Source organism: Myxine glutinosa, chromosome 9 (assembly GCF_964187855.1).
Source record: "Myxine glutinosa chromosome 9, kmMyxGlut1.1, whole genome shotgun sequence".
NCBI lineage: Eukaryota > Metazoa > Chordata > Myxini > Myxiniformes > Myxinidae > Myxine > Myxine glutinosa.
This window is the reverse complement of record NC_136269.1, coordinates 29,106,523-29,120,433: the sequence shown is the minus strand read 5'-3', so window position 1 is coordinate 29,120,433 and position 13,911 is coordinate 29,106,523. Positions and strand designations below refer to the sequence as shown.

The 13,911-nt window shown below is 42.2% G+C and overlaps 1 protein-coding gene across 6 annotated transcripts in view; it reads left to right on the top strand.

Annotated features, from left to right (window-relative positions):
• Positions 1-13,911, top strand: part of EHBP1 (EH domain binding protein 1) — a 341,780-nt gene that overhangs the window by 199,805 nt on the left and 128,064 nt on the right. For all 6 annotated transcript variants that reach the window (XM_078784234.1, XM_078784232.1, XM_078784231.1 and 3 more), the window contains 4 exons: positions 7,396-7,574; positions 8,005-8,053; positions 10,795-10,902; positions 11,107-11,640. In XM_078784234.1, coding sequence (XP_078640360.1) covers positions 7,396-7,574; positions 8,005-8,053; positions 10,795-10,902; positions 11,107-11,640 — 870 coding nt within the window. The remainder of the gene's footprint in view (positions 1-7,395; positions 7,575-8,004; positions 8,054-10,794; positions 10,903-11,106; positions 11,641-13,911) is intronic.

Genomic DNA, 13,911 nt, shown 5'->3' with positions numbered 1-13,911 from the left:
ATATGTACGGGCCTTTTTTCCCTGTTTGTGGATTAACAATGCCTTATCTTATCCTAAAGAGTGTTGGCTTTGTGTTTGTTTGCCAAGGGATAATGCTATTTGGTGTATGCCTGGTATCCTGTGGATCGATTGATGCTATTAACAGCTGGGCAGCACGTAAACCCACTTTAATAGGCTTAAAATTGTTTTTTTTGCCTTTTTTACCTGTTATTGCTCAACTCTCCATTGAGGAATAGATGATGAAAGTTGTGCAAAAAGTCCATGAATAAAGCAATCCATATGGTGTCAATTTTAGAGGTGGGTATATGCATGCACACTCCAGGAGGTCCCAAAGGCTCTTTCCTTGGTGGGAATTTATTCGAGCATACAGAGACCTCCTAGCTGAGCTGCAGGCATCACGAGGGGTGTGGGTGGAGGAGAAGGGTGCAGCAGCTTTATGCAAAATGCGCATTCCATCACGGTGTTCTACCCCTGCAGCCACTGTTCTCTCTTCGTTTGCCACTTTATCGGCAGTGATCAAAGATAATTTGTCAAACGTTCACTCTTAAAATAACATTGTGTATTTCTTTTCTTGAAAGTTGCATTTGGTTTTAACAGTAGTCATTGTGTTTTCAGGGATGGCGGGATGGCCTAGAGGTGCGCACACTCGCCTCTAAGCTGTCTAGCCTGAGTTTAAATCCCAACCCGGTTATAAACTGTCATCATGGTGGTGTTTCACTGGCAGGGTGATTCATCGATGGTGGATGACATGTCATGATGGTGGGTGGCGACAGGATGTCATCTCCCCGATGGACGTTAAACTGGCGTACTGTCTGCCGACATTAGTTGGTGGACGTTAAAGATCACGCCGTGTCCTTCACAAAGAGTAGGCGAGCTATCACCAGCAATCTGAACAAATGACAAATTCCTACCCTAACCTATAGAGGGCAATGCATAAGCAGCACAGCTGTACTGTCAATTACTGATGCTACCCCACAGCCTTGTGCTGCATACTAAAGAAGAGGAAGTTGCGTTTTCAATGGGATGACCAGAACAGGTATTTAAGTGATTGATGGCAAAATCATCACTGGGTGGCACAGCAACACACTGTTGAGTAATTCGGAATGTACACAACACACCTTAATTTAAGAAAACTGAATCCTCCAAACTTGCATGCTTACATTTTCATCTCATTGCAAAGCAGTGTTTGCTTTTTGGAGTAGTCTTGTTTTATTTTGGAACAGCTTCATGTTACTGGCTTTGATGCAATACAATGGTGTAGGCCTTTGCATCTTCCAATATTGTGTCATATTGCCAATCCAGACACCCAATTTAAACCCAATCAAACCACGTTGAGACAACTCGGAATGCCGCTTGAGGCTCTCACTTGCTCTTTTATTTATTTATTTATTTTTGTATATGTTACCAAGGCTCTTGGATGAGCTCAAGCTCTTTGAAAGAGTAATATCACATTATGACTGAAATTTACCTTAAAATGGTTCAGAATGTTCGTGGCAGAGTCAGAGAGGTTTCCAAAGCTTTGAACCAACACTCGATTAGAGATCTTACGAATGGTGATTAATTAATAACGATGCATTTTGCCTAATGTCCAAATACCTTCTCGAATATAATGTACCTTCTAAAAACTATTTCAAAGGTACCTTATATTGGAACTAGAGCTTCCAGGGAAGCAGAACTCAACTGAACTGACTGGACAACTTTAAAGTAGGTCGGGTCTCACATGCAAAGTTTGATGAAAATTCGTCAATATATGTGGACGCTAGATTGTTAGATTGTTAACGTCGTTTCAGAGCTGAAAAAATATGCCGGCCTATGGCGGCCATTTTGTGACGGATCGGGTTGGAATGCAATAGCAACCTACCTTGTGTCGTAGGGGTTAAACATTCTAAGTTTGATCAAAATCTGTTAATATTTGTGGACGCTAGAGTGTTAACGTCGTTTTCATGACCAAAAACAAAATGGTCGCCTACGTCCGCCATTTTTCAACGGATCGGGCTGAAATGTAATACCAACCTGGTCCTTGGGGTAAGGATGCTGCATGTCAAGTTTGATCAGAATCGGTTGATATTTGTGGACGCTGGAATGTTAGCGTCGAAAAGTTAACGGACGACAGACGACGGACGCCAGAGGGTTCAGTATGTGATGAACTCAACTGGACGGTAGTCCAGTTGAGTTAATAAGTGTAAGTTTATCCCAGTTGAACAACAGATGATAATATCCTCTGAAAGTTGTGTTTTCACCCCTGTCTGTCTGATTGTTTGACTTTTGTCTTCACCATTCAGAGATAGGGCCAAAACCTATATAGGCCCTGTAGCACGATATTTAATAAAGTTGAGGACAGATTTGCACGAAATTCGATGGACAGGTGGGTGTGTGACATGGACGAATTTATTAGATGTTGGTGAAGATCCGGATCCAATTTCGGATACCAGAAAATTTTAAGTGATTCTTCACCATTGAGAGATGGGGCCAAAAACGATACATAGCAGGATATCTCAAAAAGTTGTGGATTGATTTGGACGAAACTTGGTGTATGCATTGGTTAGGCGACAAGAACAAGCCGATTCGATTTTGGTTAAGGTCCGTATCCAGATCTGGCCTAGCAGTGGGATCCAAAGCGCTCTACCGAGTGCCATTCCAGTTGCACTTTTGATACGACTCCATCACAGCTCAGAATTTCCTGTGTTCTGAGGGCCGCAATCAAACTGTGAACAACATTCGTACAAGAGCCTGGGGGATAACAAAATTTGTCGTATTACCTTTTGCAGTTAAACTTCAGAAACAGTCATTGTATGTTTTTTATGAGCTATTTTCAACACAGACTCAAGTGGAGAGTTAAGTCGCAAAGTGATCATTTCATGCAATACAGCACTGAGACATTGATGGGCAGTAAATGGTTCCTTAGGGCAGGCTCTTGCAGTTTAATCCCCATTGCACAACATAATTAGGCCCACTTATTGAGGCCTTTTGGGTGATTAGTTTTACTGAGTACCATTTAGTGCAGTACTTTGTTTAGTTTTTGTTAACACTTGTTTATTTGACTTCTAGGATTGTCATTGTGCTTCCATATTTTAGAATGCACGAAGCCTTTACCCCCACTCCAACCCCTCCAAATTATTCCGAGGGGAATGAACACTGCTCACTACTCGCCAATGGCATTCAGAGAGGGGGTGACCTGTCTGTCTGACTCACCTGGTTAACTTCCATCAGAGGCCAGTCCGCACTTGATGTATGACTCGGTGTCCTCAGGGAAACTTGGGATGGGTACAAAGATGCTTTCAAGTAAATATAAACATGACTCACACTCTCTCTAACTGGGATGGTGAAGCATAGGTAAAAATAGAGATGGCATGAAGAAGAGGAAAACAGTGCAACATAGATGATAAATGAAGAGCTTAGAAAATATCCTGAAAAAGAAGACATAACAACTGCAAATGTGGGAGGAAAGAATGAACCAGCTTTGTTCGTAAATTCACGGATTTTCGGCAGGAAATAAACCGACGACGAAATATTCCAAAAAGTTGCCCTTAAGGACTGAAGGCGTTGGCATTGTAGAACACGTATGTCAACCCATTGAACTGAAAGCCACCACAGTGGAGGATTGTTTGAAACAGACGCACAATACGAGACAATCCACTGGGCAAGTTGCAACAATATTCGAAGGAAGTTTTTTTTAATCCTAAGAGAAAAATTGGAAAATGTTTGCAGTTTTTTATTTTCTATTATTATTCACAGTTCTTGGTAGAAAGGCATTCATGGAAGATTGTACTATAAAGGGTTACAGCATACAATTCAATTAAGACAAATTGTCTTGTACAGTAAGGTTTATAGAGGGCTGGCAGGATCACCGAGCAATATGACCAGATCACCCTGGTCTTTTGCATAAAGGGCGATGCATCGATGCTTATGCCGTCCCTCCAAAGCTCGTTAAGTCAGAGGACCTTCTTCAGGGCACTTGCTGCTGGCGGACGTTGGAGATCCATCAGTGTCTTTCGCGAAGAGTAGACAGGAACCCTGAACTAATTTCAAATTCCTGCCCCAATCGTCTTCAGTTGAGCTCAAGGCCTGATCAGTTGGTTCCTGAAAGTTTGGGCAAATACAGTATGTTACTCGGTGGCAATAATTGCAGCCGTTAAATACGTAGTGGTAGTAGTGGTAGTGACAATAAAGTTTCGGAAAACTAAACAAGCCATGACAGCAAAAGAAAAAGAACTAGGAACTAGACATGCTGAACTTAGAACATGACACTTAGACACAAAAATAACTTACATATGCTGCTTCTGCTGTCTCAACAATGGATGCAGGTCCTCAATGACAAACAGGAAATTAGAGCTGTCTCCCTTGACATATCACTTGCCTTCGATACTGCCTGGCACCCCGCTCTGCTCACCAAACTCTCCTCCTATGGTATCCATGGAAATCTCCACGCATGGCTTGCGGACTTCCTCTCTGGTCGTAGTAAACGTGTGGCCCTGAATGGATTTCTCTCATCTCCCCTTCCTGTTCAGGCTGGAGTTCCCCAAGGTAGTGTTCTGGGCCCTGTGCTTTTTCTGGTCTTCATCAATGATCTCTCTGACTCTCTGGAAAATCCTCTCTATCTCTTTGTGATGACTCCACTCTCTGCCACTCCAAACCTCATCCCTCAGATCAGCAGTCTGCAGCCTCCTCACTCTCTGCAGACCTGGACAAAATCACAGACTGGTCAAACAATTGGAACATGTCTTTCAATCCTGACAAATCTCACACTCTTACTATGTCTCTCCGAAAAGACCGACTGGAAAACCCTCCCATCTACTTTCTCAACAATGCTCTCCAAGAAGTTCTGTCACTCAAGCTTTTGGGTCTCACTATCTGCCATGATCTTTCCTGGGAAAACCACATTTCAAATCTGGCATCCAAAGCCAGTCACTGACTGGGCATCCTCCGTCGTGTGAAGTCCTTCCTTGGCACACTTGAGCTCCTCACCACATGCAAGGCTTTCATCCACAGCTCAATGGAATACTGCTCTTCCCTCTGGGCTGGTGCTCCTGCCTCACACCTAGCTCGACTTCACGCTGTTGAAACCAAAGCTTTCAGAATCATTGGAATCTCCCCCGATGAAGCTAACTCTGAGGGCCTTTCACTCCCTCACCGCAGGCAGGTTGGTGGACTTTCTGTCTTCTACCGACTCCTCCCTGGCCTAGCTCCCCCAGCTCTGGCTGTGCTCTGTCCCCCAAATATTCCCACAGGAAGCACAATATCTGCCAGCAACCCTCTTCTGGTGAAACTGCCAAAATCAAGACTCTATTCACCTTCACTCTTTCATTCCTCTTTTCTCCCACCTCTGGAACAAACTCCCTCACTTTCTTCAATCCCACTCCTCCCTCCAGGTCTTTAAAACAGCTGTTCACCACCATCTCATATCTTCCCCCATCCAAAACCTTGATATTTTCTACCCCCGTTAATTTCACCCCTGATCCACTTTTTTGGAAATACCCACTTCTTTCCTTGAAGTCCTAGCAGTGTCCATGTGTTTTATACCTCTCCCCCCCCCCCCACCCGCCTTCCCATGCCTCCTTCCCCCAAGCCCTTTCCCTCCCACAGATCTCCCGATGTCCCTGTTCTGTACTGTTGTACTTGTGTGCTTCCCTCTCTCTCTCCCCATTTTGTCTCCTGCTCCCTTTATTATGTTTTTTTGTGTCCGTTTTTTTTGTAATTAATGTTCGCTCTTACACGAGCCTCGATCTTGTATCCAAAAAAAACAAACAAACCAAAAAACTAAAACGGCACTCTGTCGAGAGCATACCATCGCCAGGTGAACAGTTTACGTTTTGTATCCCAGAGTAGACCAGAAAATCACAATACAGAATCACATTTAATCAAAATCATCCTTCCACAACTTTTTGAGATCTCTTGCTTCATATCGATTTTAGCCCTATCAGTCAATGGTGAAGAAACACTTAGAAGATTAAATAATTATCATATCCGATTCCATATCCAGATCTTCACCAAAATCTTATCGATTTTTCCTTGTCAGACACCCAACCGGTCCACCAAGTTTTGTCCAAATCCATCCATAACTTTTTGAGATGTCCCGCAATGTATTGTTTTGGCCCTCTCTCCCAATGGTGAAGAATCACTTGAAAAAATTTAATAATTTTCATATCCGAATCCATATTCAGATCTTCACCAAAATCGAATATATTTGTCCTTGTCACACATAACCGATCCACCAGGTTTCGTCCAAATCCGTCCACAACTTTTTGAGATATCCTGCTATGTATAGTTTTTTGGCCCTATCCCCCAATGGTGAAGAATCACTTTAAAAATTCCAGTAGCCGGATCCGAATCTTCACCAAAATCTCATGACATACGCTACATCTCTGCCAAACTTCGTCCGAATCCGTCGACAACCTTTTGAGATATCTTGCTCACAAACAAACGGACTGACAAACAGACAGGGGTGAAAACATAACCTCCATCCACCTTTGGTGGCGGATGTGAAAATTATAATGATGCAAAATCCTCCTGTTAATTTGCAATTGGTCACTGTTACTTTAATTTAACGTCATTGTATTGGTTAATTTGCACTGTTGGTAAAAATTTAAATTGGTTAATTTGCACTGGCTTTGACACCAGTCCAAATTTTTATTATGGACCCTGGGCATAAAAAGCTGCGTATATCGAACAAACAGTTTCAAATGTAGCACCTCACCGCCCTTAGAGCATTTAAATTGCATCAGATGTGGCAATAAATGTGAATTGTTGTTAATAGCTTGCCGGCTCGATGACAGAAGATGCCATTTACCTTTTTGCCGTCTCCAAGAAAATACTTCCAAGTACCGTACACTTGCGGGGACATGAGGATTATTTGACGATTTTGGGGTCACAGATGCCCTTTGGCCCCAGCTTCAACCCCTGGTAGGAGACGCGTCGAGGTAGGAGGGGAAAGCCGAAGGTGCAGAGTTGATACAAAAGGTGCTGATCATTAGCAGCTCCTCCTTACCTGGATCTGAAGTCACAACACTCTGCAGGCATGTATCCACAACCCCTGTCCCTCACAGACAGATAAGGAGTAGTGCTGGTTGGAGATTGTTCAGTCCTCACTGTCGGCCAAGATGGGATTTTAATGGTCAATGTTTTAATGAACAAATAATGTTTAAACCCTTAAATATGTTTATTCTTTTCTCTGTTTTACCTTGTGTAGATGGATCGTGTGTGATTGAAAACAAGGCATTCGTTTTGCCTTCAGATACATGACCTCGCTGATCTATCATGCAATGTGGCCGAAATGTCATGGACATTTCATCAGATCTCATGAGAAATTTCTGTAAGGGTTATTTCAGTGGTTATTATGAACTCCTGCTCTTGTTAATATTCAGTATCCATTTCACTCCTTGGTTCAAATCCCCACAGCTGAGTCCAGTATCCAGTCCCATGCTGGACAAGACGGCCTACTCTAGCCAATCTCTTCTAGCCTGGTGCCAGGATGTGACGAAGACCTACAGTGGAGTTCATATCACCAACTTTACCACATCTTGGAGGAATGGCATGGCCTTCTGCGCTATCCTGCACCACTCACGTCCTGATCTCATGTACGCAAGTTTTATTCTTGATTTCGTTCTGTATTTCTGTACATTTAGAAGTCTGTTTCTTTGTTTGCCTTTCTTGTTTCCTTTATGTTCACGCGTCCGCTCGATGCACAATTCATCTGCTGTAAGAAAAGCAATAACAAGTCAAATACCTTATGCTTAAAAGTTTTCCGTAAGTTTTCTGCAAAGATTTTGAATATCTCTCAAAAGATCTCCTGCTCTTATTGATCTCCTTCTGAATATACACAACACCGATTGCCTTGTTGGCTTTTTGTGACGATGTAGAGGGGATTTTGTGAAATGTATCGTGACATTTGTTGTAAAGGTATTGCACGTTGTGCTGTGTGTGAACTAAAAAAGAAAAGTGTAGATATTATTTAAAATCCTTTTTCTCCATTTGAGACCAAATTGTGTGTTTCTTTGCTCTTTGCAGAGACTATGAAGCCCTCAAACCACAGGAGATGAAGGAAAACAACAAAAAGGTCCGACATAGGCAACTGGGCCAAAAAGTGATTTTGAAACTTTGGCCCGCCATCGATCGAAGTTAAAGTGAAAAGTTATTCGTTCGCGGAAGCATTCGTTGCAGGTTTTGTGTGCGTGCGATGGCCATTGCAGGGGGAAGGGAAGCGTGGAATGGTTTGATGTGTAAGGCGGAGAATGGCTTTAACCGCTCTGGACTTGATTGGTGCCGTTCTGCTTGGCTTGTCTGCCAGCCTGGGAGCTGTCCGTCATGCAGCACCTGCTTTCCCAGCCCTTGCTCTCCTGAAATGAAAGCCTTGGAAAGCGGACCCCTGAGCCCAGAATTGACTATGTCCACTTATTAGGACCTTTTGCCTCCGGGGCAGATAAAAAAGTGACCAATTTAATGGACACATGGTTAGACCGTCACGAAGCGGAATATCACAGAATGTCTTTCGACTTTATTTCCTCATGTGTGTTAGTGTATACACCTCATATTTTGTTGTGAGCAATTTTGGAAATACAAGCTGCCCTTGATTAATTTTAGCGCCATGTTGCCGTCTGTTTGCCGCCTCTCAGTTTGGCAGAGCAATTTCTGCTTGGTCATGCATTGCCACGAGACACTTGATTAGGGAGGGACAGCTTGGAAAGCCTAGACCGGCTTGTTTGCTCAAAGAGTACATGGTCAACGACTCTACCCCCTGGCCCCCTCCACCCACACCATGCTTCCCACTTTCTCCCTTTTCCTTTTCAATACAATTCTCCGCCGAAGGAAGTTGGGTGCTCATAGGATTTGTGAGGGGTGGTGGTGGCGGTGAAGTCCCATAAGCTATAGGACAGAGCATGGTGTGCTCACGACAAGTCGTGAACGTTACTAGGGCTGGAGTTAATCCTGGACACGTCACCAATCTGTCACAGGAGTGCAGATAAATTGTTTCCACGAAGCACCCATGGGAATCAAACCCGCACCAGTGTGAGCAAGGCAACAAGACTTTACTCACTCCACCACTAAACTGTTGTCATGGATTTATTCCTCTCCTAAAATAATTTTTGATCACATTTCTATGTATAATATGTTGTTCAGTTGTATTTGAATGATGAACGCAGAGTTGATGAACCTTCAATTCAGGGGTCAAACACATTAGCTGAACAGAAATGATGCTTTTCTGCTCCTTTATTTTTCCTTCATATTCGGCCAAGTGGGGAGGCGTAACAGTTGTGGTTTTACTAGCGTTTTATTTCCTTTATCTCTACCTTTAATAACTAAAAATATCTTTGTCCCCCGCCTCTTCGTCAAGGTCGGAGATGGGGGACATTAAGATGAGCTTTGTCCGACCGACCGACCGATCATCTGTTCATGTACTTTTGTGTCCGCGATATTTCCAAAACCATTGAACATTTCGCTTTCATATTGGAGATATCTATTCCTCATCACATTATCTCAACCTGATTAGATCACGGCTGTAATTGGCTGAATTATGTTACCATGGCAACCATCTCGGTAACTTGGCTTGTGTACGCAATATTTCAAAAAAACGTTCAACATTTAGCTTTCATGTGGCACAGATCTATTCCTCATACCACGCAAAAGGTGGGGGACCTCGAGTATCAACTCTTTGTTTTCACACATGTTAAATTTTAATGTTGACAGGAAAATATGTAATTTAGAAATTAGAATGAAGCAATAGAGTGGCTGAAATCATAGGAATCAGCATCAGAGTTTTTACAGTGCCTTCAGAAAGTTTTCACATTTTATTGTGTTACAGCCTGAATTTAAAATAGATCAAACTGAGATTTTTTTTTTGTCACTGATCTACACTAAATACCCCCATAATGTCGAAGTGGAATTTTTTGTATTTTTTACCTATTTTTACAAAACCATTAAAAATGATTCAGCATTAAAAAATAATAATTAATCAATTCAATTAAAATGATTAAATAAAAATGATAAAATTTTTTTTATATATACTAGCGAAGTATCTGTGTTACGCACGAGTGGGAGCCCAAGCGAGATATTACCGAACCAGCGAATGTTTCCACATGCAGCAAATGGCGAAACTGCTAATGCCGAAGCCGTGAATTAGTTTACATGCAGAGAGAGGGTGGTTTTGAAAAGATGGAAACTCAAAATCACAATTGTATTGAGAAATTTATGAAACCTCCCACCCATCTTAGGACACTGCTGCGACCCCAAAAGGTTCCCCCTCTCCTCAGATACCACAGAAAGTTTGGCAGGGATAGCCCCAAAACTGAGGGAGAAGTTCATGGATGGACAGACAGACAGACAGTCCGGCTTTATCATATAGATTTTTTTAGAATACATGGTCTAGGCTCGTGGAAGAGCAAGGACACAGAACAGATCATGACAACATAACAAGGGGAATAGCAGGAGAAAGGGGAAACACCAACAGCAGTGCAGAGGGAGAAAGTCGACAGAGACGGACAACCAGGGGATGCAGGTAACTATGAGTGGTAGCGGAGAAAGCAAGTGATGAACAAGATGGACACATAAGCAAAGTTTTGAGAGGGGTGTTGGTGGTTTAACGGGTGGAGAAAAGATCATGGTTTTGGAATTGGTCAAGTAATTAAATAGAATAAAGGAAACCAACAGACTCATTCATCCTGGTTTTCTGTAGATGGTGCATTGTTGAAAAGTGGTGCTTCTGCATTTTTTTATTGTTTCATTTGATGTTCACTGCTCAAAGTGACCAAATTATCATTTGATGAATGTTCCCTTTTCATTCTCTTTTTTTTTCTCATCAAGGCATATGATGGCTTTGCTAATCTGGGTATCTCTCGACTCCTTGAGCCGGCCGACATGGTGCTTCTTGCCATTCCTGATAAGCTCACCGTAATCACCTACCTTTATCAGGTCAGTATTTTCAGCAAGATTCAAAATAAAAACAAAAATATACCAGAACAATAGTTTTGAGGCAATGTGACAATAGTACCTTGTTGTTGAAAAATCTTGTTAGCAGTTAACCTCCAAACTATAAATTATTTATTCCTTGATTTGTTACTTAATGAAACAAACCTTCTGGTGCTGCTAAATGAGATTTGTGGTGGTGCTGTGCAGATCCGTGCTTACTTCACGGGCAAAGAGCTGAGTTTTCTTCAACTGGGCGAGAGGCCAGGAGGGAGCACATACAGGGTGGGTAGTTTTTCAGAAGGCGCCAAGTCCTGCAGAGACACCGTGGCAGAGACAGCGATCCCCATCAGCCTTCCAGCTCCAGAGTTAAATCACACGGTGGACGAAAAACCCCAAAACAAGACGGAGCAGAAAGCTGTGGGTGGATTGGAGCCAGTGATGGTGCCAACGAGCAACCCACTATTTGAGGAAAAACTGCACCCGCATAGTGCTGAGATGAAGAAGTGTGTGGCACATGATGAAGTTGGGAATGCCCTGCAGTCAAGCGAGGCATTAACAAATGGAGGGGCACAAAAGATACCTGTTGTACTTTCTTTGGAATCTACATCTACAGCACAGCCGCCAGTAGCAGAGACAACAGGAAGTCCTGGACAACAGCAGCGTGTTACAGCAACTTTTGATCCAACAGCAAAGAAAATGAGCCGCAGCATTTCCCTCCCATCCCAGGAAGATGTGGAAAATGTAAGTATTTTTGTTTTAGTTACGAGGAAATTACAATGTGGATAAAGACTATTCAGTTAATTGTGTCTATCTGATGGCTTTACACTCATACCATATGTCATACCTGGAGTACTACATAGTGTGGCTCATTGAAAAAAGAACTAGAGAGTTCATAGATCACCTTATCCAACTCAGTCTTGAGAAACAAGGATATGGGTGGGGTTTGCGAGCGGCAAATTTGTTGGGTCAAGATGATGTAAAATGACATAATATTTTGTTAGGTCAAGATTATGTAAGATGCCATAAATAAGTACTGCTAAATGCTTAAACAGAAGGGTTTTGGAAGAGCCAAAAATACCATTTGTGTTCTACAGTGTTCAAGTATATACAGTAATTCAATTGAAATAAAATTAAGGTTGTACAATCTTTTTTTTTCCCATTGATGCAGCATTTTTACACCACCTTATTTAACACATTACATTAGTTATTTATGCCTGTTGTTTGTGTCCTTTATGATGTCCTTAAAAACAGTAAGTTTCCTGTTTGGAATTATTTTAAATTTAGTTTGACTGCCAGACAGAGTAAGAAAATTATCTCTCCTATCTGCGCATGCGCAGTCGGGTCAAACTCAAAGCTAAAGTACTGCGAAACGACAGGTTCGTTTTTATGCCTCTGCCCCCGAACGTGGCTGGAGGTATTGTTTTTGGGTTGTCCGTCCATACGTACGGGCTATACCTCGTTTTTCTCAGCAACCACATGTCCGATTGAGACAAAACTTTCAGGGTAGGAGCAACACCATGTAGAATGTTTTTATGGTAATTGTGATGTCATAGGTCACGTGGCATGGCAGCCATCTTGGATTAAACGCAAATAATTAAAAAATTATTTCTCAGAAACCGCTGAATGGAAAAATTTGAAACTTGGCACATTGACAAGTACTCCCAATGGGGAACAAAAGTATGATAATGATGACATCACGGGTGAAGTGGTATACCAGCCATAAATGTTTTAATCAAATGCCTTATCCTAAAAATAGTATTGATCCATTTGTATTTAAACATTAAATATATGACATCATAGGTCACATGGTTTGGCAGCCATATTGGATTTAACCTAAAACCTTAAAAACACAAACTCCTAAACCACCAAAGCGATCGACTCAAAACATTGCGTGTGTCATCGACTGGGCATGGCGATTAAAAGTTGATCACGAAAACGCCATTGGTCGCATGTTGTGGCAACCATATTGGATTGAAGGAAAATATTAAATAATTATATCTCAGAAACCGCTTACGCTATCGATGTGAAACTTTACAAATGCCATCTAACACCAATGCTGCATATTGTTTGAAATTTATGATGTCATAGGTCATGTGCTTTAGCAGCCATCTTGGATAGAAAAATGAACCTTATCCGATCAACACAAAACTTCACAAACGTGATCTCCTACCCATACATGTGCAGAGTGTACATTTTTGATGTCATATATAGTGTGGTTTGGCAGACATATCAGCTTGAAAGCCAATATTAAAAAAAAAAAACTTTTCTGAAATTGCTTCACCGATTGATGTGAAACCTGTCATGTTTGGTAAAAATGAAATACTTGAGAACAACTGAAGGGATTTAAATCAAACCTGTTTATTTGTAGGATAGTGAATGAGGGCATCTACGCGTTGTCACGGGCAGGGATTATGTGGAGGTATATTGGCGATGCGAAGCCTGGTGTTGGCTTAGCGGTTAAGGTGCCAGCTTGGGATCCTAGGATCCTGGGTTCGAATCCAGGTCGATCACTGAATTAACGCCAGGGGGGTTGACTCAGCCTGTCATCCTTCCGAGGTCGGCAACTTTGAGTACTAGTTCACTGCTAATTCCCCGTGTGCCGCAAGAGGCGACCAACAGGGTTGGTGGCAGCAAGGGCATCCGGTCGTAAAACATTCCTTCAAAAAGGGGACCACGGTGCCCCAAAAAGGCCAACCCCTACTCTGCCGGGAAAAATGGACTCTAAAGGTGGTTCTTCTTCTTCATATTGGCGACGCAGTTGCATTGCTCTAGTTGATTCATGTTCCGATTCGTGTTCAAAATGGACCATTCAATTGAAATCAACTTTTTTCTCGATCATAAACTGACGTTTGTAGATAAACAAGAGACAAACAAAGTGAACCAACTGCTTAAACGCAAGCTTCGTGTGCATGGGATAAAAACAAAAGCATATAACTATAGCATGCCATGCAACATATTTGAAATAGAGCAGATTCGGTTTGATGTTGCAAAGCTGTATTTTACACAGGAATT